The sequence below is a fragment of the Somniosus microcephalus genome, chromosome 6, assembly GCF_052327205.1.
Source record: "Somniosus microcephalus isolate GS21.2 chromosome 6, FLI_Smic_1.0, whole genome shotgun sequence".
NCBI lineage: Eukaryota > Metazoa > Chordata > Chondrichthyes > Squaliformes > Somniosidae > Somniosus > Somniosus microcephalus.
The window spans coordinates 35,826,837-35,851,861 of NC_140992.1; the positions used below are offsets into that span (position 1 = coordinate 35,826,837).

The window sequence follows — 25,025 nt, forward strand, 5'->3', positions numbered from 1 at the left end:
AAGGTGGCATCGTCAGAACAGATGTGGCAGAGATGGAGAAACTGGGAGAATGGAATAGATTCCTTACAGAAAGTGGGGTGGGAGGAAGTGTAGTCCAGGTAGCTGAGAGTGTCGGTGGGCTTGTAGTGGATGTTTGTCGATAGGCTATCGCCAGAAATGGAGTCGGAGAAGTCAGGGAAGGGAAGAATCGGAAATGGACCATCTGAAGGTGAGGGAAGGGTGGAAATTGGAAGCAAAGTGAATGAATGGAATATTGCAGGTTGGCAGGGGAGAAACTGTGGACAGTAAGTTGGCATAGTGAGGCTGTTTGATTCCAATTTGATATCGATGGGCCGTGAGTGCTACAGGTTGTCAGCACATAAGCAAAGTTTGAGTTACTTTGATGGCTTTGGTATAGCACCAGGCTATACAGACCACAGCAGAAAGCCTTCTGCCCAATTTCCTGGTCTGTGCTGAAATAGTTGCTTTCAGCAGGGGCAGTATTTTGGGTGCTAAAATCTTGTTGGCTGAGTTTTTGGAAGGCTGGGGAGAGGGGAGGAAAGGAGACACATACATACCCACTCCTGATTGTTATCCATTGAACCTCGTGGAAGAGTATTTATCTGTGGCTGAGATGAGAACAGGATTGGACTTGATTGCAATGCCTCCATGCTCAAATATCCAACTGACCCTCGTTGTTCAAGCTTGTGCATGAAGTTTTTATTTATTCATTCATGGGATATGGGCGTCGCTGGCAAGGCCAACATTTATTGCCCATCCCTAATTAACCTTGAGAAGGTGGTGGTGAGCTGCCGCCTTGAACCGCTGCAGTCCGTGTGGTGAAGGTACTCCCACAGTGCTGTTGGGGAGGGAGTTCCAGGATTTTGACACACTGACGATAAAGGAATGGCGATATATTTCCAAGTCCGGATGGTGTGTGACTTGGAGGGAAACTTGCAGGTGGTGGTGTTCCCATGCGCCAGCTGCCCTTGTCCTTCTCGGTGGTAGAGGTCACGGGTTTGGGAGGTAATGTCGAAGAAGCCATGGCAAGTTGCTGCAGTGCATCTTGCAGATGGTACACACTGCAGCCACAGTGCACTGATGGTGGAGGGAGTGAATGTTTAAGGTAATAGATGGGTGCCATCAAACGGGCTGCTTTGTCCTGAATGCTGTCAACCATCTTGTGGTGTTGGAGCTGCAGTCATCCAGTGGAGAGTATTCCATCACACTCCAGACTTGTGCCTTGTAGATGGTGGAAAGGCTTTGGGGAGTTAAGAGGTGAATCACTCGCTGCAGAATACTCAGCCTCTGACCTGTGCTTGAAGCCACAGTATTTACGTGGCTGGCCCAGTTAGGTTTCTGGTCAATGGTGACCCCCCCCCCCCCCCCCCCCAGGATGTCGATGGTGGGGGATTCAGTGATGGTAATCCTGTTGAATGTCAAGTGGAGGTGGCTAGACTCTTATCTTGTTGGAGATGGTCATTGCCTGGCACTTGTGTGGCGTGAATGTTGCTTGCCACTTATCAGCCCAAGCCTGAATGTTGTCCAGGTCTTGCTGCATGTGGGCACGGACTGCTTCATTATCTGAAGAGTTGCGAATGGAACTGAACACTGCGCACTCATCAGTGCACCTTATGTTGGAGGGAAGGTCATTGATGAAGCAGCTGAAGATGGTTGGGCCTAGGACACTGCCCTGAGGAACTCCTGCAGTGATGTCCTGGGACTGAGATGATTGGCCTCCAACAACCACAACCATCTTCCTTTGTGCTAGGTATGACTCTAGCCAGTGGAGCGTTTTCCCCTGATTCCCATTGACTTCAATTTTACTAGGGCTCCTTGATGCCGCACTCGGTCAAATGCTGCCTTGATGTCCAGGGCAGTCACTCTCGCCCCACCTCTGGAATTCAGCTCTTTTGTCCATGTTTGGGCCAAGGCTGTAATGAGGTCTGGAGCCACGTGGAACTCAAACTGAGCATCGGTGAGCAGGTTATTGGTGAGTAGGTGCCGCTTGAGATCACTGTCGACGACATCTTCCATCACTTTGCTACTGATTGAAAGTAGGCTGATGGGGCGGTAATTGGCTGGATTGGATTTGTCCTGCTTTTTGTGGACAGGACATACCTGGGCAGTTTTCCACATTGTCGGATAGATGCCAGTGTTGTAGCTGTACTGGAACAGCTTGGCTAGTTCTGGAGCACAAGTCTTTAGCACTACAGCCGGGATGTTGTTGAGGCCCATAGCCTTTGCTGTATCCAGTGCGCTCAGCCGTTTCTTGATATCACGTGGAGTGAATCGAATTGGCTGAAGACTGGCTTTGGTGATAGTGGGGACCTCGGGAGAAGGCCAAGATGGATCATCCACTCGGCATTCTGACTGAAGATGGTTGCAAATGCTTCAGCCTTGTCTTTTGCACTCACATGCTGGGCTCTACCATCATTGAGGATGAGGCTATTCATCGAGCCTCCTCCTCCTGTTCAATGGTCCAGCACCATTCATGACTGGATGTGGCAGGTCTGCAGCGCTTTGATCTGATCTGTTGGTTGTGGGATTGCTTAGCTCTGTCTATAGCATGCTTCTTCTGCTGTTCAGCATGCATATAGTCCTGTGTTGTAGCTTCACCAGGTCGGTACCTCAATTTTGGGGTCTGGTGCTAATGTTGAGGACTCCCAGGGCCACTCCTTCCTGACTGCTGCCACCTCTGGTTGATCTCTCCTGCCGGTGGGGCAGGACATACCCAGGGATAGTGACTGAGGAGTGTGGGATGTTAAATGGCCACTTAGGCGAAGTGCAAGTGTACTGCTAGCGTGCCACGCAGCTGCAAGAGTTGTGCCTTCAGGAGAGATGGGGTGTATTTTTTTTTTTAGGGGTGGAGGAAATAAAAGCAAATGGTGATTGTGTATCAAGCTCTAATTTATTGAAATTGCTGCCAATGTGGAGAAGGGTCAGTACAGACGTTTTGTCGTTCGACTTGAAAAGGAGATGTCAAATAATGTTATGCTCATGACTTGCTTATGTAAGTGACATTTTTGCTGATGCAAATGGTTTAAATGAATAAAATCTGGAGGTGTTTCTTTGCAGTGTTAGATCTGCAGGATGGCATGTGTGGGCAGTGAGGTGTTAAGAATAGCTGTTCTGTGACAATCTCTCTGATGAATGCCACTCTTGTATTGTGAGGACATGCAATGGTATGATTTTGTTAATACGTTTATTTTAGGTTTTATTGACTTTCCAGCTGTGTGGTTAACCTGCTGACTGGGGATGGCATTTAAATTGAAGGCATCTGTTGGAATAAGTACAAGAGCGTGCTGCCTGTAGGTTGAGTGGAGAATCTTCACAGCTATTTTGGAGTGGTAACGCACTCCATACAGCTTGTGTTGTACTCGATATTTAATACGTGGCACAATGGGAATGAAGAAATACTGAAATATATAATTTGTGTTTAATTCGGGTGGGAAGATCTGATGCGCGCGCTATCAATTACTCATAAAAGACTGAGAGTTAGAAGAGTAACTAAAGGCTTTTATTAACAACAGAATGGAGGTCTGCCTCGAGTGGTCGACCGGTCCAGGATACCAAGGGCTGGGGAGCAGTCACCTTTATACTAGGACCTGTGGGAGGAGTCAGCCGAGGCATGTCCAGGCATGTACACAGTGGAATACAAACAGGACAAACAGGAATACAAACAGTGGTTTACCACATTCACCCCTTGTTTAAAATTGAGTCCGGCGGGGTGAAGTGTATTAAAAGTTAGTGTATTGGAGTCTCTCCGGAGGTCTTGTCTGCCGCTGTGATCGGCGTGGCGACGGCAGGGGTAGTGAAGCTTCCGGCGTCGAGTCCAGCGTAGGCTGTGGCACAGGCGTGTCGTCCTCGTAGATGTCGAGCGGGTCGCGGGGCCCAGGCCTGCCGTCTGCTGGGGCTGGATATCGGATCGTGGGGGGGGGGGGGTGGTAGTGGGTAGTGGGTTACTGTGGTCCCCGAGGGTGCAAGGTCTCTTATGGAGACTGTGTCCTCCCGCCCGTCCGGGTATGCGATGTAAGCATACTGGGGGTTGGCGTGGAGGAGGTCGACCCTCTCGACCAGGGGGTCCGTTTTATGGGTCCTCACGTGTCTTCTCAGTAGGACCGGCCCTGGGGACGTCAGCCATGGCGGTAGCGATGTCCCTGATGTGGACTTCCTTGGGAAGACAAACATTTTCTCATGAGGGGTGGCGTTAGTGGCAGTGCAGAGCAGTGACCGAATAGAGTGGAGCGCATCGGGGAGCACATCCTGCCAGCGGGAGGTTGGAAGGCCCCTAGACTTTAAGGCTAGCAGGACGGCCTTCCAAACTGTCGCATTTTCTCTTTCCACCTGTCCGTTTCCCCGGGGGTTGTAACTGGTGGTCCTGCTTGTGGCAATACCCCTAGTTAGCAGGTACTGACGGAGTTCGTCGCTCATAAACGATGAGCCCCGGTCGCTATGGATATAGCTGGGGAAGCCGAACAGGGTGAAGAGGTTGTTCAGACATTTAATGACCGTGGCACTGGTCATGTCCGGGCAGGGGAAGGCGAACGGGAAACGGGAGTACTCATCAATAATATTGAGGAAGTACACATTGCGGTCGGAGGAGGGGAGAGGCCCTTTAAAATCAACGCTCAGGCGCTCGAAGGGGCGAGTGGCTTTTATCAGGTGGGCCCTGTCTGGTCTATAAAAGTGTGGTTTGCACTCAGCGCAGACTTGGCAGTTCCTGGTCATGGTCCTGACCTCAATAGAGTAAGGCAGGTTGCGGGCCTTGATGAGGTGGAAGAACCTGGTGACCCCCGGGTGGTAGAGGTCATTGTGGAGGACCCGTAGTCTATCGATCTGCGCGCTGGCGCAGGTGCCACGCGATAGCGCATCCGGGGGTTCATTTAGCTTCCCGGGCCGGTACAAGATCTCGTAGTTGTAGGTGGAAAGTTCGATTCTCCACCTCAAGATCTTGTCATTTTTGATTTTGCCCCTCTGCTTGTTGTTAAACATAAAAGCAACTGAACGCTGGTCAGTGAGCAGGGTAAATCGTTTTCCGGCCAGGTAGTGCCTCCAATGACGCACAGCCTCCACAATCGCCTGGGCCTCCTTCTCAACAGCGGAGTGTCTGGTCTCCGGGCCTTGGAGGGTTCGTGAAAAGAAGGCCACGGGTCTCCCCGCCTGATTGAGGGTAGCGGCCAGGGCAAAGTCGGACGCGTCGCTTTCCACCTGGAAGGGGATGGATTCGTCCACTGCGTGCATGGTGGCTTTGGCAATGTCCTCCTTGATACGGTGGAAGGCTAAGCGGGCCTCTGCCGTCAAGGGAAAAGAGGTGGACTTGATCAGCGGACGGGCCTTGTCCGCATAGTAGGGGACCCACTGGGCGTAATAGGAGAAAAACCCTAGGCACCTCTTCAGGGCTTTGAGGCAGTGGGGCAGTGGAAGTTACATAAGGGGACGCATCCGGTCGGGGTCGGGGCCGATGACTCCGTGTTCCACAACACAGCCAAGGATGGCGAGGCGGTTTGTGCGGAATATGCACTTCTCCTTGTTATATGTCAGGTTTAGGAGTTGGGCGGTGCGGAGGAATTTTTCGAGGTTTGCGTCATGGTCCTGCAAGTCACGGCCGCAGATGGTCACATTGTCCAGATATGGGAAAGTGGCCTGCAACGCATTTTGATCTACCATCCGGTCCATCTCCCTTTGGAAGATGGAGACCCCGTTGGTGACGCCAAAGGGAACCCTAAGGAAGTGATAGAGGCGGCCGTTTGCCTCAAAGGCAGTGTACTGGCGGTCCTCAGGGCGGATGGGGAGCTGGTGGTACGCTGATTTCAGGTCAATGGTCGAGAAGACGCGGTACTGCGCGATCTGGTTGACCATATCAGCTATACGGGGGGAGTGGGTAGGCGTCCAGCAGGGTGTAGCGATTTATTGTCTGGCTGTAGTCGATGACCAGGCGCTGCTTCTCGCTGGTCTTAACGACCACAACCTGGGCTCGCCAGGGGCTGGTGCTGCCCTCAATAATCCCTTCTTTCAGGAGCCGCTCCACTTCGGTTTTAATGAAAACCCTGTCCCCGGCACTATCGCCTGCTCTTTGTGGCGATGGGCTTACAGTCGGGGGTGAGGTTAGCAAACAGTGGTGGGGGGGTGACTCTGAGTGTGGAGAGGTTGCACCTGGTGCGCGGCGGGCAATTTGGAAGCTGCTGGCTGCGGACTGTGAGTGGGGGTAGGGGTCCACCGTACGCCATCGTAACACTTTTAAGGTGGCACTGAAAATCTAACCCCAGCAGGACGGCAGCGCAGAGGTCAGGCAGGACCAGAAGTTTAAAATGATCGTACACGGTCCCGTCTACTACGAGTGTCACCACGCAGTAGCCGCCGATGTCCGCCGACTGGGACTCGGAGGCCATAGAAATCCGCTGTTGCGCAGGCAGGACTGGGAGAGAGCAACGCCGCACCGTGTCAGGGTGGATGAAGCTCTCCGTGCTCCCAGAGTCAAAAAGGCAGATTGTATCGTGACCATTTACCTTAATGTCCATTGTGGAACTGGCCAGTTGGTGCGGTCTCGCTTGGTCCAGTGTAACGGATGCCAGCGTAGGGGTCGGTGTGTCGCTGCGGGTATCAGATGAGGCGGTGTCGGGGGCCTGCTGCGTCCCGGCTGTCGTCCAAGATGGCGGCGTCCATGATCCCCATGTGGCTGGAGGCGTCCAAAATGGCTGCTGTACCGGTGATTCGCACACGGCCGGGGAGGTCCAAAATGGCGGCCCGCATGGCCCACACGCGGCGCTGCTGGGGTTCGGGGTGGCTTTGGCCCTGCAGACGCTAGCGTAGTGTCCCTTCTTCCCGCAGCCCGAGCAGATTGCGTTTTTCGCCGGGCAGCGCGCTCTGGGGTGTTTTGCCTGGCCACAGAAGTAGCATTTCTGGCCTTGGGGCACTGCTGTCTGGCCTTGGGACACTGCTGCGGTAGTTGGGCCGTTGTTGGGGTGTGGCTGGGGTGGCACGGCGCTATGAGGCGGTCCTACCGTGTCCCAGGCTGTCATTCCCCGCGGCGTCCACGGTGCAGAGGAGTAGGCATCCATGCCCTGGTAGGCTGCATCCAACGATAGTGCGAGTTCAGAGGCCTTGTTGAGGTCGAGGTTACTCTGCTCCAACAGTCGCTGTCGTGTGTGATTGGATCTGTGACCCGCTACAAAAGCGTCCCGGATAAGTTCCTCTGTGTACACGGCGGCCTTTACATCCTTACAACCACAGGCCCGGCCAAGCACAGACAGTGCCTGAAGGTATTCCACGGTCGATTCCCCAGGTTGTTGTTTACGACTCCCCAGGAGGTGCCTGGCGTACACTTCGTTCACTGGGCGCGTGTACTGGTCCTTGAGGAGCTTGATAGCATCCGCGTACGAGGTCGCGTCTTGGATGACCGAGTACACTCGGTGGTTCACTTTGGAGGTCAGGACATCCAGTTTGTCCTCGTCCGATTTGATTGCTTCGGAGGCGGTCAGGAATTTTTCGAAACACTTAAGCCAGTGAGTAAACTTGGTGGATGAGTCCGCCTCCCGATGATCTAAGTCCAGGCATGCTGGTGTGAGGATCTTCTCCATTATAAAAATGTTGTTAATAAAATTGATGCGCTATCAATTACTCATAAAAGACTGAGAGTTAGAAGAGTAACTAAAGGCTTTTATTAACAACAGAATGGAGGTCTGCCTCGAGTGGTCGACCGGTCCAGGATACCAAGGGCTGGGGAGCAGTCACCTTTATACTAGGACCTGTGGGAGGAGTCAGCCGAGGCATGTCCAGGCATGTACACAGTGGAATACAAACAGGACAAACAGGAATACAAACAGTGGTTTACCACAAGATCCCATACTGTTGTATCCGAGCAATCACACAACTTCTTTGTGTTCTTATTAAATTTCTGCAAAATATGCTCTCTGAAAGTATTAGTTAGCTCCCCCCCCCCCCCCCCCCCCCAAATCCATATCTACTGTAGTCTTCAATCCAACCATTTTTGGCCTGGCTCTTCAGACTTCTTAACCCCTTTGCAGTCTTCTCCCCTCTTCCCCCTCCAAAATGCTGCTTTTCTCAAGGGGGAATTCTCTTTACGATTATATCTCTTTTCCTGCGAAACCTTTCTGTTAAGCTACTGGAATTGTTTTGCTGGCTGAGACATTGCTTTTATGGTGTAATTTATTTTCATCCTCAATGTACCACACCACCTTTTAATAATCATCACCTGAGTGCTACCAACAGACCGTTGCAGGCCTGCAATGGCTCAATTGGCAGCTCCGCAAGCTTATTACTGGATGCAGATTGGGTCGCCATTGTGCGGCTGGGGGTGGATTGAAACGTGGGATGGGGAATCTTGAATACAAAGACCAAGTGGTTAAAGATGACTCCTGTGCTGGGTATGTCATTACCCGATTAATTTTCAGTGATTTGACATCATTAAAGCAGTGACTCCATCTAAATATAATTTACTAATCCATTCCTTTCAGTCTCCCAGCTCTGGTCAACTGAACCTCCAGATTAAAAAAAAGTATTGCCGAGCAACAGTTCATTTGAATAAAAACTAATTGGTTGGTTGTCGACCTGTAAGGCAGTATATGTTCTACATGTGTAATGCAAAACCTCCAGCTGTGATTCTTTTGTGTATTGCTGTGTGTAGTAGAATAGGCATCACTGGTATATATTGAATAGCTACAAATGCCTGAGCAATCTTCAACTCCAAGACTTAATGCCACTTCTATGACTGCAAATATGATGTAAATCATTGATAGTTGGGTATTGTATTTCAGCGCTTCTTCCTAGTACAGTATCGTGTATGTGGAATGGGTAGGGAAAATGGCACTAAATAGACAGTTCTTTCTCAGAGCCAATGCGAGAGATGACCATCTTTGTGCTGTACATGGCCTTTTTTGATCTCTCCAAGGCCTTCGACACTGTCAACCGTGAGGGATTATGGAGTGTCCTCCTCAAATTCGGCTGCCCTCAAACGGTTCCACCACAGACACAATTCACGTACGGCCCAGTGTCAAGCAAGGCTGTGTCATCGCACCAATGCTCTGCTCGATCTTTCTTGCTGCAATGTTCCATCTCGCCCTCAGTAAGCTCCCCGCAGGAGTGGAGCTAATTTACAGAACAAATGGGAAACTATTCAAACTCCACCGCCTCCAGTCCAGATCCAAGGACATCCTCTGTCGTTGAATTACAGTATGCAGACGTTTGCATCTGCGCTCACTTGGAGGTCGAACTCCGAACCATCGTCAACACCTTCACCGAAGTGTATGAGAGCATAGGCCTTGCACTAAACATCCGTAAGACAAAGGTCCTCTACCAACCTGCCCCCGCCACACAGTACTGCCCCCCGATTATCAAAATTCACGACAAGTCCTTGGACAACGTGGACCACTTTCCATACCTCGGGAGCCTACTGTCAATAATAATCAACTTTATTGTCATTGTTAGTGCACAAGTGCAGTACAACGAAATGTAGGCTTGCGGCTCCCGAGAGTGTACATTTAGATTAAGACATTTAAACATTCAACATTCATTTGGCTTGTAATACATTAACATAAACATAACCATAATAAAGTGCATTGGCAGATGTGCAGGCTTGAGAGTTTATTTGTGGAGTTCAGTAGGATGACAGCCCTGGGAAAGAAGCTGTTCCTAAATCTGGTCGTACGGGTGCGAATGCATCTGTAGCGTCTCCCAGATGGCAGGAGGGCGAACAGACTGTGGCTGGGGTGGGTAGGGTCTTTGATGATGGTCCGTGCCCTCCGTAAACAGCGTTTCTGGTATATGTGCTCTATGGTTGGTAGCCGGGTGCCGGTAATGCGTTGGGCAGTTTTGACTACCCGCTGCAGGGCTTTCCGGTCATAGTAGCTACAGCTGCCATACCATACTATGATACAGTTCGTCAGGATGCTCTCTATTGTGCAGCGGTAAAAGTTAGAGAGGATCAGGGGTGACAGGTTACATCCCTTCAGCCTCCTTAGGAAATATAGGCGCTGCTGGGCCTTCTTCACCAGAGAGGAGGTATTGAGGGACCAGGAGAGGTCTTCCGTGATGTGGACTCCGAGGAACTTAAAGCTGTCCACCCTTTCCACCACAGCCCCATGGATGTGGATGGGGGTGTGACTTCCGCCTTTAGACTTCCTGAAGTCCACAATGATTTCTTTGGTTTTCTTGATGTTAAGGGCCAGGTTGTTATCGGCGCACCACTTCACGAGATGCTGGACCTCCTCCCTGTAGGCTGACTCATCGTTGTTGGTGATCTGGCCTACTACCGTGGTATCATCCGCAAACTTGATGATGGTGTTGGAACCATGAACAGCCACACAGTCGTGGGTGAAGAGGGAGTAGAGGAGGGGGCTCAGCAGACATCCTTGTGGGGCCCCTGTGTTCAGGGTTGGAGGGGGGGGGGGGGTAGGTGTGGTTACCTAATTTGACAGACTGGGGTCTGTTAGGAAGTCCAGGGTCCAGTTGCAGAGTGAAGTGTTCAGGCCAAGAGTGTGGAGTTTGGTGGCCAGCTTGTTGGGGACGATAGTGTTGAATGCTGAGCTGTAGTCTATGAACAGCATTCTGATGTAGGTCTCTTTACCATCTAAGTGATTCAGTGCAGTGTAGAGCAGTTGTGATTGCATCCTCTGTTGATCTGTTTGCACGATAGGCAAACTGGTGTTGGTCAAGAGAGGCGGGAACACTGGCTTTGATGTGAGCCAGGACCAGTCTCTCGCAACACTTCATTATGATGGGTGTGAGTGCGACAGGTCGATAGTCGTTCAGGCACGTCACAGCCGTTTGCTTTGGCACAGGAATAATGGTAGTGGTCTTGAAGCATGTAGGGACTACTGCCTGGACCAATGACAGATTGAAGATGGCGGTGAAGACATCAGCCAGCTGATAGCATCCCTGGACGGGTACTCAAGGAATGTGATCAGGTCCAGCAGCCTTTCGTGTGTTCACTCCGCGTAGAACACCCCTTACGTCGGAGGTCGACAGAGTGAGCACCTGGTCTTCCGGGGGTGGCAAGGCTTTGGTAGCCGGCTCCCTGTTGTCCCTGTCAAAGCGAGCGTAGAAGTTGTTAAGCTCCTCCGGAAGGGAGGCATCGCTAACAAGGGCAGTCTTCGATGACAAAGTCCAACACTGCCTTCAGTGTGCCAGTGCAGCCTTCGGTCGCCTGAGGAGAGTGTTTGAAGACCAGGACCTCAAACCCGGCATTAAGCTCATGGTCTACAGAGCAGCAGTGATACCTGCCCTCCTGTATGCTTCAGAGACATGGACCATGTACAGCAGGCACCTCAAAGCACTGGAGAGGTACCACCAACGCTGCCTCCGCAAGATCCTGCAAATCCATTGGCAGGATAGGCGCACCAACGTCCGTATTCTCGCTCAGGCCAACATCCCCAGCATCGAAGCTTTGACCACGCTTGATCAGCTCCGATGGATGGGTCACATTGTCCACATGCCCGATACGAGACTCCCAAAACAAGCACGCTTCTTGGAGCTCCGACACGGCAAGAGAGCTCCAGGTGGGCAGAGGAAACGCTTCAAGGACACCCTCAAAGCCTCCTTGGAAAAAGTGCAACATCCCCTCTGACACCTGGGAATCCCTGGCGCAAGACCGCACAAAGTGGAGAAGCATCCGGGAAGGAGCCGAACACCTCGAGTCTCTTCGCCGGGAGCAAGCGGAAGACGAGCGCAAGCACCCCACCCACCCGCCCCTTCAACCACCATCTGCCCCACCTGTGACAGAGACTGTAGGTCCCGCATTGGACTCATCAGTCACCTGAGAACTCATTTTTAATGTGGAAGCAAGTCATCCTCGGTTCCGAGGGACTGCCTAAGAAGAAGTACAGTTGTTGATTCCGGACCCTTTAAACAAAACTAAATACAACAGAATGGCGCTTTTTCTGTCTACTCTTTCTTCATCTTCTGGTTAACAAAGGAAAATCTTATCCCTTTTAATCTGGGTTGAAGTGGAATGACCTGGGCAGTAGTCGTGGATTGGCAGTGATGGCCCAGAAATTCAGGTCGGGGGCTTCCTGCGGATGCAAGCCTCCGACCTGCACTTACCTTGCGCGCCGGCCATTGAGCTGTGGGCCCCCGTGGAATTGCGATCCTGGGCCGCCTCCAACTGCTGGTGCACAGTGCTTGCGTATCCCAGGGGTGCAGTTTGTTCGATGCGTCCCCTGGGATCACGTGGGCCACGGAGAGCCATTGGTAGCAGGGAATGCTTCATTCATAAGTTTGATAGGAAGGGCTGTCAAACTTAAATACTATGAGCCCCAAAACATCACTAAATCTTCAAATAAAAAAAAAATTAAAAAACCACTTTTTAAATAAACTATAAATTACATGAAATAACTATTTTAATTTTTTTTAAATTTTCTAACTGGGCTAAAAATAAACTTACCTTTCTGTAAAGTATTTTAAAAATAATAAACCTGTGGGGGGAAAAATGTTTTAATTTTAATTAATTCACCACTTACCTTGTAAAAAGCAGGCCTTCACAGAAACCCCACAGTGCAGATAGAGGCCATTTCGGCCCATCGAGCCTGCACCGACACATATCCCACCCGATCCCTGTAACCCCACGTATTTAATCCCCCTAACACTAAGGGTCAATTTATCATAGCCAATCAACCTAACCCGCACATCTTTTTACATGTCTAACTTCTGGAGACTTACCTTCCTGGGAAAACCTGCAAAAAAAAACAACAAAAAAAACACTTAAGTTCGATGTGCACGCGCAGCCTCTCCTGCGCACGCGTTCGACCTCTGAACCTCTTCGTTCAGGGGAACAGAAGTGCCGGTTTTCCGTGCATGCAGGAAACCGGCATTTCCATTGGGCTTTACAGACGAGTACCCCGTGCGTACTCACCCGTGGAGACCCGAATTTCTGGGCCAATGTGCAAATTGGCAATCTAAGACCATACAAAATAGTTGGTCTGGTAAATGTAAAACAAAATTAGGTGTAGTGCTTTTCAGCTTGTGATGATGGCATATTGTTGCAACAGAATATAAGAAACTTCATTCTTCAAGCATCACGGGCATCCCTTACCATGAATCAAAATCAACTGAATTAGGACTGGAGGAAAATCACTTCATCCAAGTTGGATCCAAGTCCAGTGTTATTCGATACTTGAAGTTCTTTGAACATTTAATATGTGAAAAGCTAGGGCTTTCTGTTATTCAGATCTGTTCACACCTTGCAATGCTGGAACCAGCTTGGCAGAATTTGCTGCTTGATGGGGGAGGAAACATTGAAAGAAGCATGGCTCAAAAATTGGCTACGTCCATGAAAGCTGGCTGAGAAAAATGAGAAGACCTACTTTCATTTGTTACTTGTTTTTAAAGTTTACTGTACCTGTTTGAACTGGGATTACTTAATACCTCAAACTCTCTAGCTTTTATTTTTCAAGTATTAAATAATTTTGCCCCGAATTTATTTTCCTCTTCAGACCTCATTGCTCCATGAGCTATTTTTCCCTCGCTGGATAAAAGGATAGGCAGTTAACCTTCTCCCTTAATTGCAGCATCTTTTGCATGTCCCACAGTTTGTTCCAAGTCTCTTTTTTACCACCAGAATCTCCCGGGGCCTGTTTCAGAGCGTCTCCATTTCATTGAGGTTGAAATGAATGTGAACATGCTCTGGTGAAGTTAACCAATGGATGGTTAAGTGCATCCATGATATTCTGCAGTTTCTATACAATTGACTGGAAGGGAATCATTTTTAAATCCGTCCCTGCTGAGTAACAGGTGGCTGTTTCTGACTGAGCAAAAACTCAACAGGGACTTTAAAAAAATTTAAAGAGCAGTTCCTCCCATGATCAATTTATAAACAACATGCTGTGGTGGTTAACTGGCGCAGTTTGTGAGGATGCTTGCTGTTAACATGCATGCAGTGTCTGGCGGGGCGCCATTGAAGAGTCCTTTAGAAGTCTCCTTCAACGGTGGTGGTTCATTTGGATGCTACAGGGTGCACAATGGGGGAGGTCATTCGTCTCTGCTTCCTTTATAGCGTGACTGTGCCAAGATGTTTATCGTGCATGTGAAGTATGACTGAAAGTGGTATCCTTTCCCAGCTCAACATAGCAAACCTTACTGGATTTTCATTCTCTTGAAAACACTTAAGAGAAGGTGAAATCTACAGGGAAATTGAATTTCCATGGGATAGAATTGAATGATTAAATCACTGAGTAAAATTTCTATATTTTTGTCACAAAATTTGACAACCTCAATCAAAGCAGTCAAAATGTTTGAGCTGCAAATGAGATGGTAATGTTTTCTGAAGTACTGCCTCTTGGAGTTGCTGCTTTCTCTGCATGCTCGTTTTGGGCAGTAATAGTGCATCTACATTGTAGAACTGTGTCCTGTTGTAGATGAACCAAATACTTGTCTGTCAGCAGCATCTTCATTGGTGAGGATGACAGCTGTCATGGGGTGGGCATGTGAACATCAGCGGGTAGTATTCAGACCAAGGACTTCCAAAGTCATCTCTGAGCCCGGAATCTGTTGCTCCAGAGTATCTCCTTGTGATCTGAATAGGGCAAGCAATTTGTAGCGAGATTTATTTGTGCCCAACTCCAAAATCACACTTTCACTGCCTCTGGGACTTTTCCTGCAAATGGTGCCTTGACACCTAATCATGCTGCGTGCAATAATAAGTGTAGATATTTTTGGGGTGTCTCATTGTCTTCTAAACCTCAAAGGTTGTGCCTTTTTGGCTAATTAAAGAACGTTGTGATAGCTGATTACTAGGAAACATGGTCAAGACATTTTTATTTGATTTATTTATTAAGTGAGCTCTCTTTTTGTGTACCGATGTGGAGGAAGGATGGGGAGTAGGAACATGACTCAGCCATTCAGTCCATCGAGCCTGCTCCGCCATTCAGTTAGATTATGGTTGATCTGTACCTCCACTCCATTTCCCTGCAGTAGCTCCATGGCCCTTGATGCCCTTCTCTAACAAAAATCTATCAATCTCTGTCTTGAAAGCTCCAATGGTCCCAGAATCCACAACCTTTTGGGGGAGAGAATTCCAGAATTCTTCTACCCTTTGTGTGGGGAAAAAAGTGCTTCCTGATTTCCCTCCTAAATGGCCCAGCTCTAATTTTAAGATCATGTTCCCTGATTTTGTCTATCTACCCTATTGAATTCTTTTAATGTTGAAACACCGCGATCAGATCACCCCTCAGGTGGAACTGAGATGTAGGCATCACTTGAAATTTGTGGAAATTATTTCCCCCTGATGGAGTAATTGTTGCACAGATGACTGAACTTCCGGTGCAGTATTATTTTTATGGTACCTCTTCTTGACCTCTGTATTTGACCACCTTGCCGTGCTTCAAAAATTTTCAAGAAGTGACGTTCATGTATAATTGATCAATTAGATCAGATGATTATTAAAATCATGAACTAGAGTGATCTTTGAATTCTTAATTTGAGCACAATATCCAAGTAATTTTGCCTCTGAGGCTGTGTTTTGAGATGACTACTTCCTGGAACCAAATCACTCACTGGCCCCCAAGTTTCTTTGTCTCTCCTCCTTTAAGACTGCTCAAAACCATCAGTGCACCGCGGCTGCAGTGTGTACCATCTACAAAATGCACTGCAGCAACTCGCCAAGGCTTCTTCGGCAGCACCTCCCAAACCCGTGACCTCTTCCACCTAGAAGGACAAGGGGAGCGGGCGCATGGGAACACCACCACCTCCAAGTCACACACCATCCTGACTTAGTATATCGCTGATCCGTCGCTGGGTCAAAATCCTGGAACTCCCTCCCTAACAGCACTGTGGGAGCACCTTCACCACACGGACTGCAGCGGTTCAAGAAGGCTGCTCACCACCACCTTCTCAAGGGCAATTAGGGATGGGTAATAAATGCTGGCTTTACCAGCGACGCCCACATCCCATAAACGAATAAAAAAAAAACGACCTCTTTGACCAAACGTTTGGTCACCTGTCCTAATGTCATCTCCTTTTGGTTCAGTGTCAGTTTTTGTCTGATAACGCTCCTGTGAAGTGCCTTGGGACGTTATACTACATTAAAGGCGCTATATAAATGCAAGTTGTTGTCTGATTTCTGTCTTACTGCAGTGATTTGTTTACCTTTTCAGCTGAAGTTAACCAGTATAGAGTGATATGCCATCAGCAATCTGAGATGATCAGTTTTGATGACATCCACAAGGTCACAGATGCAAAAAATGAGCTGTGCCAAGCATGCTTCCCTGAGGAGACCCTTGTTGTAGGTGTTAAGATAATTGTGCATTTATCATGAAGACTTGTTTGCGTTATCTTGAGAGCCACATGTTTAAATAGCTCACAAGAGGCCAGCTTGTCATTGAGGCTGGAACACCATATCCTGTCAAAAGTTCTTCAAATACTGAGTGCTACTACTCTAACTTAATAATAGCTGTCAAATCACTCCCTTTTATAAAAGTTATATAATAGTAATACAGAATATATTAAAAATGTTATTTACTACATTGGTGCAGTTCAGGTAAACTTGCAGGAGGTTGCTACTGATGCAGCCAGATATGTCCTTAAGACATGAATTATATCCCTGGTATATTGGTCTGGCTGATGCACACTGCCTTTATATAGTACCACTAGTGGAAACTGTTACTTGATCACTTTTTTGAAGGTGAGGTGGAGGAGAATGGTATGCACATGTGCAAGTGCGGAGCACAGTTTTTGCTGCCATTCTGTTACAATTGGAGAATAGCTGATTAGGGTAGTCCATTTTTTTTGTTAGTAAAGAATGCCAGTAGAGAAGGCATTATGGTTTTGAAAATTGCCCAAAAGATTACAGGCCACGTGCCAGCTTTAGTTTTGGTTGGCATGCATTAAAATACCAATTATTTCAGTGGCATTGGCGTGACTTGCTGGCTTCTGAGTCCCCATGACCCGGGGGGGATGGGGTGGGGGGGCAGTGTGTAAATAACATCAGCTGGTGTTCTGTTCCTGATTTTTTATTTTTTATTTTATTATTTTTTTTTTTGGCCAGTGAACCTTGCCTCTCTTTCCACACCCCCCAACATTGAAAAGTGCTTTTGGCTGTTGATAGGATTAGGCTCCCATGGTGAAATCATTGGTTGACATTTTGGGGCTAGATTGTCCTCTGAATTAGTCTCTCTCTTGTGGTTTTGTGGTAGTAAAAGAAGTGATGGTGACTTCTGCCTCAAAACCACCACCCTAAAATTACACCAGAATTATCCTCTCAAAAATTGCAATCTTTAAGGCCTTTCAGGAGTCCCCCCGCCACATTTAAATGGGGTCATGTGAGCGTGACTAACCATTTTGCCCAATTTCCGCCCCTAACCCAACCCCTATGAAAACTGTAACATTGTAAATGCTGGTAAGAGGAGTGTGGCGCTATCCTTGAGGTGAATACTGCATTGAAGAGGCCATTTTACTTGCTGCGACTGAAGATTGGCGTTGCTGTGCTTGCATATCGAATTGTTTGGAATTCTGGTGGTTCTGCCGTGACTATTTGCAGAGTTTACGTAAAAGTAGCTGCAAAAGCAGAGTTTGGACCGGGGACATGGGCTTCCCAAGGCAAACCCCTCCTATTGTGTTTTAAAGAGGAGGACGAGGATATGGAAGCAGTTAGATTTGAAGTACTTGGAGTGAGACTTCACACTCATTTCCTATATGTAGATACCCGCTTATCAGGGTTTCCAGACCAAGAAGGACTATCTTAAACTTCTCTGCTCATCACTGTCTCCGAAGGCTGTGCTTCCCCTGGAGGGAATTGGGCAGATGTGCCAGTTGCTGGCTGAAGACCTGCAGCCCACTTCCAGGAGAACAGCATTGTCTGTAGTAGTCAAGGTCACCACTGCCTTGAATTTCTTTGCCAGTAGAGCCTTCCAGGCAGCACATGGCGACCCATTGCCACATTAGTCAGGCTGCAGCTCACCATTATGTAAAGGTGACACGCTCTCTTCAGGCATGCTGCACTGTTCATTTCCTCCCAAAGGGCCATGCAGCATGTGAGCCTTGACCGTAGGGTGGTATTGCATTTTGAGTCTGACCCTATCCTTACCTGATAGTTATGTGAACTTTCCAGTAGGAGTCACTGCATTGTGATCAAGGGTGCGGACAGTAGCCGATTTGTTGTGCTTATATTACTATCCTGACTGAGATCATCTAACTCAAGTTTATGGTATAGTTTAATTTTGTTCGCTGGTAGATGTCATGGCAAACATTAGGGCAACTCCTACTGATGTGATCTGCAGGTACATGTATGCACACACAAAGGATTAGCAGTAAGTAATTGGAAATTTTGCATTGTAATGTGATGTTGATCACTGGGAAATAATTCAAAACTGCATTTAAAAAGAAAAACACACATTATTCCCCTTGTAACAACTCTGCATTTATAATGTATTCTGACTGAGGAGTTAGAAATAATTAACAACTTGTGTTGGGAAGCAGCCCTTGAGATCTGGGCAATAGTACTAAAGCTCTTCAGAAGCTCATGTTTTCAGCAGCTTCAAAAGGAGTAATTAGAGAAGTTAGTAATGAGCTATAAAGCAATTGACGTCATTGACCTATTGCATTGTGACGTGCAGCCAGGTGAGGGGAGAAAGCCAATGACAGTTTTTTTTTAAAAGCTCAGCAGTCATGGAATATGCTGTGCACTGTAAGGGTGCTAGTCCGATATTCACTTCTTTCTCCCCACCCCCACCTCTCAAAAAAAAAAGCAAAAGAAAGTGAAAGGAACATAAACTGTGAGTGCGTTTAAAATAATAAGGCCTAGAAATTGAGTAGCCTTAGTGCCGCATTTGAGGCGCTAGAGGGCCTAGCGCCGGAGTTATGGCCAGTTTAGAAATTCCCTGGGGCCCTAGAATCGGCGGTAGACCGGTTGCGCTGCGCCGGCACCGATGACGTCATCGGTGTGCGCAGCGTCCCGGTTGCCGTGGTGACGGGCCCCAGTGCCGAAATTGAGTTGCGGCCGCCTCGCCCGTGGCAGCCGCAACTAAGATTTTTTCAAACGAGTCTTCCCCGAGTTAGCGCCGACGCATTAAGGTCGCGCGGCGGCCGGCCGCTTTCCCGCCGGCCGCCTGCCTGCACCTCCCTCCCCGGACTCCTCCCCCCCCCCCCCCCCCCCCCCCCCCCCAGCGGAACAGATGCGTCTGGCCTGCAAGCCCGGCACTTGTCCGAGGTGCCGGGCTCATTTTTTTCAATATTTGAACGGACAGCGGGCGGGTGCAGGCAGCTCCTCCTTAACTGAAGGAGGAGGCCTGCACTTCCCCAGCCTGCCGCACCGCATCGGGTCCCGCAGCGCCGGATTAGCGCCGCAATGCAGCAGTCAGCGCCCATTGGGAGGCGCTCACGCCCGCCAGTAGCGCCGGCAGCCGTCTGGGCGCGGCGCTACGGAATTTTTGGCGCGCGCAGGGGGACTTAGCGCCGGCGCTAAATTTCCGGCGCTAAAGCCCTGGCGCGGCGCCAACTCAATTTCTAGGCCTAAGAATTTCAGAGTAGCCATGCTATCTCGTGGCTGTGTTTACCATTTTATTTACAGGACCTTTTCACTGACTATTTCAGCCACCCTGCCTCTTTTCTGCCCTTCTACTACACTTTAATCTATAAGCCAATCAGCTTGTTTCTTTGCTGGAAGCAAATGCATGTAGAGGGTTTGTAAAAGTAAAAAAAAAAAAATGCATTCCCAATTTAGTAGAGGCCAGTTGATCTTTACCGGGGGTTGTGGAGGAGGAGAGAAGTCACTCAAGCCATTTATTTACGGCACCCAAGAACTGTGAAAATTGAATTTCCATTTTATCCCATCATGTGACATAACTGATTCAGAACTGTTAATTGGTTTCATATACTTTCACTTCGAGGTTTAAACTCCAGGTATTTTCTCCTACATGGAGCGCGCATTTTGCCCAAGTGCACAACCAGTTCCTTGACCTCCTGCCATAGTTTTTCTCACCATCTATATTTATATCCGCATGGTTCACTTTGCTTTGATATAGTTTTGTAGTTAAGAATTATTGGAATGGAGAGTTTAACTTGCAACTGAAATCCACATGACGACAGTAACCATCGAACTTCATGACTGCGTGTTTTCACTGGTCCCTCTAATTCTGATGAGCTTCAAGGAATGTTGAGCAAAAATGTTTATACAGAAATAACTTGTAATTGTGACCTGGTTTGGTTGAAGATTAAAATGTACATACCTGCTTCCACTCTGATGGATTTCACAGGACCCCTGTTTAATGAATAGTGCTAAATTATAACATAATTTGGTACAATGTGCTCTTTTTGTCAGCACCAAGCCTATGTCACATTGTATCTGAATATATTATGCCCCGTCTATGGGTGACACATATTTTTCCAGTTACTAATCCAATACCAGACTCTTGTTAATTGTTGCAAAAATCTTAATACAGAAAATCCTTTTTGCATCAATTGTTCTCAACAAATCCCAGTTGAAGTGATCTTGCTGCACTCGATCATTATATGCTCTCTCAGTTTATGATTCATTGAATCAAAAAATAATGGAATTTGCGGCCAGCAGCGAGGCGAAGGCGCTTGCTGCTGGCCCCGAAGTACGTTTCGCACAAAGATCTCTCGATCCCTGTGTCGAGAACTTCGTGTTTTGCGACCTTCGATTCAAATCAACGGAAGTTGGTGGGGATCCCTTGTGCGGGCTGCTGTGACAGCAACACGCTGTCCAAGCAGCCAATCAAAACGCAAAATTCTCAGTGAACAAGGAAGTGAGTAAGTGCTTAAAATTCTAGCTTTTTTAAAATGTTAGAGCAAAACCACGATTGGGGCTCTCACATGGGGCAAAGGCAAAGCTGAAATAAAGATGGACAAACTTAAACATTTTTTACTGCAGAAGAGCTGAAGTTTTCAGCAGTTTCAACGATTTGGCTGATTACACAGATTGCCGGCTCTGTCGGCGGGGGTGCCACAGTGCAGCCTGTTGCAGAGCTGTCCATGACGGACCGCAACTTCAGGACTGTGCCAAATCCCGAAGTAGTGGTCAGTTTCAAAGGTGGAATGACAGTGAATGCCTTCAGTTCATCGTCATCCCGACGGCAAATTCTGGGTCAATGTACTTCGTCCCACCATACTCGATTCGAGCTGAGGGGGGAAGTCAGGCAATTCTTGCAGAATTCTCCAGCCCTGGTAATCAAACTAAATTGAGAACAGCATTGTCAAATCAAGAGCAATTGGCGATGACCACATTTATGTTTTTCCTCCATATAATTTTTCTTAGTGGGGGAAAAGCAGCTTTGAATTATCGGGAGTAGACTTTAATTGGAGCAGGTGGGTTGAGAAAGATGAAGTAAATATGTTCCTGCTTTATTCCATTAAAGTGTAGTTGGTTAAAATTTCAGTTTGAAGAAATGACAAATTCAGATGAACCTTTTTTTAATATTACAAGATCATGAGCTTCTCTAATAGATTAACTTCTGATTCCTGCACATTTTGTCATTTTTGGGAGCAAAGGAGTAATATATTTGTTGGACAATTCCTTGAAATGTGAGAGATATATATGGAGTATTCAGAATTTATAAGACATTTTCTTGAATGCTGCACTTCTGGACTGGCCAGGATGTAATCAAGTAAGTTGAGAACATTTAACAATTCTTTGTGTATTGTAATGAAAAGTATTGAGTTAATTTGATTGACGTACACTGAGCCCTTCTTGCAGTGACAGCAGTAATAAGTTGAGACTCCAGGTCCCTCCTGACATTTAAGTGTCAATTCTCTCACTGTCTTTTGCTTCTGAAGGACCACTCTCTGCTGAATGAAATACTTGATGTTCTTCAGACTTCTGTCCCTACTCAGGTTCTACATGTAAGTACAATATACCTGTAACATTCTCCATCCTACATGTTCAGTGACTTTCATTTTTCTCCAGTGTATCTCATTTTTTTCCACTAGCACGAAATTCATTCATTTTTATGATGGCCAAAGGGAAATGAACTTAAAACACACTTGGTTAACAGTTTGTTGGGTCTGCTTACATTCTTCACGGAGTGGCAAGATGTTGGCTTTACTTGCCAATGGTGCTGGGGAATTCCTGCTGTCTGTTCTGCAGTTGAATGCGCTGAAAAGTTGTAGAGATACTAAATTACTTTTTATTGCCCTGAGCAGATATGGGAGAGTTCATTTGGAGTTTGGGCAAGTAAAGGAAGGAAATGAATATAGTAATGTTTAAGCGTTGCCTATCCATTGCAAAAAAAATAAATTAAATTGCACTTAATAAACTAGTTGTCCCCAGAATGCAGTAAACACTAGTCTCTGGGTGGGAATGTTAATAATTATGCAATACAAGTAGCCAGTAATGTGATTATCCAAACTACATGCAATATGAAATTTGTTCCACGTACAAGTGAGAGGGACCTGATTGGAACTGTTTTCCTACGAACCTTTGGCAGTGGCGGGAGTGGGGGTGGTGGTGAAATTCAAACACCAATGCACAGCTGTAACTGGAGTAGATTGCACTGAGTTCTCAGCGGTGTCGGTACCACGTGGTTTGCTGGCTCTATGCAGCTGATGCAGTGTAATTGAGCAGCCTAGCACTGACCCAGCAGTCATGTGCATCTTCCACTGTGGCAGTCATGGTTCTTAATATTGCTTTGGAGGGTGGACAGATGTCAACTATTTATTTAAAAAAAAATAGTAGTTTCTAAATTTTCAACAAAATCACATAAAACTTGAATGTTTTTGTTGCATAAGATGCTTGCTGCTGGGAAAGTTCCACTTGGGAAGCAGTTCTGTTTATGCTGGGGTTGCAGAATACACATCACGTTCAACAGCTTCCTGTGGCGTATCCTGTATATAATTAACACCATTTTTCAGATAGTTGTAAAGACGGAAAGTTTGATGGGCCTGCCACTGTTGCCTCTTGCTCAAGACCGCTATAGTTGTCGATTCTTTCTGAAAACAAATTATTTTACCCCATCTAAAGCAGCAGCTCGGCCTCACCTACTCTGATTCATAACAGCACTGTTGAGCACGTTTGTTGAGAAATTGACATCGTGGCCCCGATTTTCTCCCAGCCGTTGGGCGGGTTTTCAGGCGAGCGGGGGCTGAAAATCGCAGAAATAGGGGGTCGCGACCCCCCCCACCCCGCCTGATTCCCCCGCCCCATCTGACTTTCGGACTGCCGTTTCTCTCCGACCCGAATCAGTCACGCCCGCCGCTGGCGGGACTGGCTGTCAAGACCCTAATCAGCAATTATTGGCATGTTTAATGCCATTTTAAGGGGCCCTTGCTATTTTCAAGGGTTTCCCACGCTAAACACGCCTGCGGGGAACCCCGCTGATGAAACCTGGCGTGAAGCATCCCGGCTTGCTTGCTCTCTGCTGCAGGTCATTCGGGAAAGCTGAGATTTAATCGGAGAGCATTTGTATGTTGAAGGACCTTGTTGCAGGCTTGGGGCTACTTGTTCAAGGCTTAGGCACAGCTGTGGAAGGTTGGAGCCTCACACACTTCTCCAATGTGAGCTCCTGGGAAGCCCCTCTCGCCACCCTCACTCAGCGCTTCCTCAGCGGAGGCATCTACCAGAAGCATGGGACGCCTTTTTTTCCTTACCACCTTGCCATTAGAGGATCTCCAGCAGCAGAGGCGGCAGCAGCAGAACCAGGAACAGCAGGATCAGCAACAGGAGCACCAGGCTGCTGCTCACTCACCTGACGCTGCACAGGCCAGAAGGGGCCAGCGCTTGGAAGTGGCTTGAGAGCACCTTGCTGCGCATTAGGGGGCCATGGGGACCCGTATCTGCACTGGCAGTCCCACTCAGAAGGACTTCCATGAAGGTCTGGTTTCTCTGTTCAATAGATGGCCATCGCTCCTCAAGAGATGTCATTCTCTTATGAGCACTCACCATGTTTTCCATACCCTGGCGACTTATCTCCTCCATGGAGGTTGCCAACCTTTCCATGGTGATGCATTCATGCGCCAATGACTCCACAAAGGCTCTGCTCATGGTCGCTATGGACTCTTCCATTCGCTCCACACTCGCAGCGACCCTGGAGACAAAACCTGCCAGAGACTCCTGCATCTGTGCATGGAGATCCATCACCTCTTTTGCGGATGGACCCAGAGGCAGAGGGTCGACATGCAGCGCAGCTGAGCTGGCAGAGTCCTGCGCCCTCCGACGAGGATTCTCCACTGCTGTCCCTGTCTCCAGAATCTGCTGAGGCTCACTCGTGAGCTGTGAAACACCAGGTGACAACACTACTCTATGTCCCGAAGGTCCCCCCCGAGGTGCGAGTGCCTGCGCTGGTGCTGGGTGCGCTTACTTCTGCTGACGCTGCGCCCTCAGAGGTTGGAGCTTCCTCTGAGGAGTCTGGCTGCACAGCCTCTTCCTCCTCCACAGTGGGGTTGGGGGTTCTGGATGGTCCTGTGGGGGAGTAGAGGAAGGAGTTAGAGATGTGATGCCAAGGTTACATGCACATTGGAGTTGGCAGATGTTCATAAGTCCAAATGATGTAGCTTCAGAATCATAACAGCGACTCATGCTATGTCAATGAGAGAGATGGCAAACTATTCTGTCACCAGCTTGCGGGACTGCCCCAGTCTCTCATTCCCCAACTTCCGGGGGCCACATCAGCCCCAACAATTTCCAGCACTCCTTCTTCCCAGGGGGTCAGGTGGGCTACTGAGGGTGGGCCTCCTCCAGTCCTGGCTCGCTCTCTGTTGTTGAGAGTTCTCTTTTCCTGCAGTGAGGGAGACAAGTGGAGTTTGAGTGAGAAGGAAGGAGTGAGTGTAGAGATTGTATAGCATAGATACTTAGAGGGAGACAAAGATGGTGTGAGGCTGCAAGACCAAGGGCCCTCCCTGTGTGTTGTCAGCTGTGTTCAAAGCATCAGTGAGAGGGAGTGTGAGGCCTGCATGGTGGAATAGTTATGTGAATGTGAGCATAGAGAGAGAGATGAAGTGGGTAAGGGTGCATGGATGTGACTGAAATGGGATGTGGAGGAAGAGAGTGCTAAAACGGAGTGCTGGTGGGGAAAGGCAATGGGGATCAGGCTGAGGGTGTTGGAAACTTAATTCTTTCTTTTCCTGTACGGTGAAGGTCATGGAAT

At 48.2% G+C, this 25,025-nt stretch overlaps 1 protein-coding gene across 21 annotated transcripts in view; it reads left to right on the forward strand.

Annotated features, from left to right (window-relative positions):
- The window catches only part of LOC147115607 (disks large homolog 1), a 439,472-nt gene that overhangs the window by 23,618 nt on the left and 390,829 nt on the right, over positions 1 to 25,025 (forward strand). For 12 of the 21 annotated variants that reach the window (XR_015078647.1, XM_085989989.1, XM_085989992.1 and 9 more), the window contains exon 4: positions 21,721 to 21,786. The exons of the other annotated variants lie outside the window; for them this stretch is intronic. Coding sequence is in view for 11 of the 12 variants with exons in the window: in XM_085989989.1 (XP_085846115.1) it covers positions 21,721 to 21,786 (66 nt within the window). In the remaining variant the exon portion in view is untranslated. The remainder of the gene's footprint in view (positions 1 to 21,720; positions 21,787 to 25,025) is intronic. 21 annotated transcript variants of the gene reach the window in all.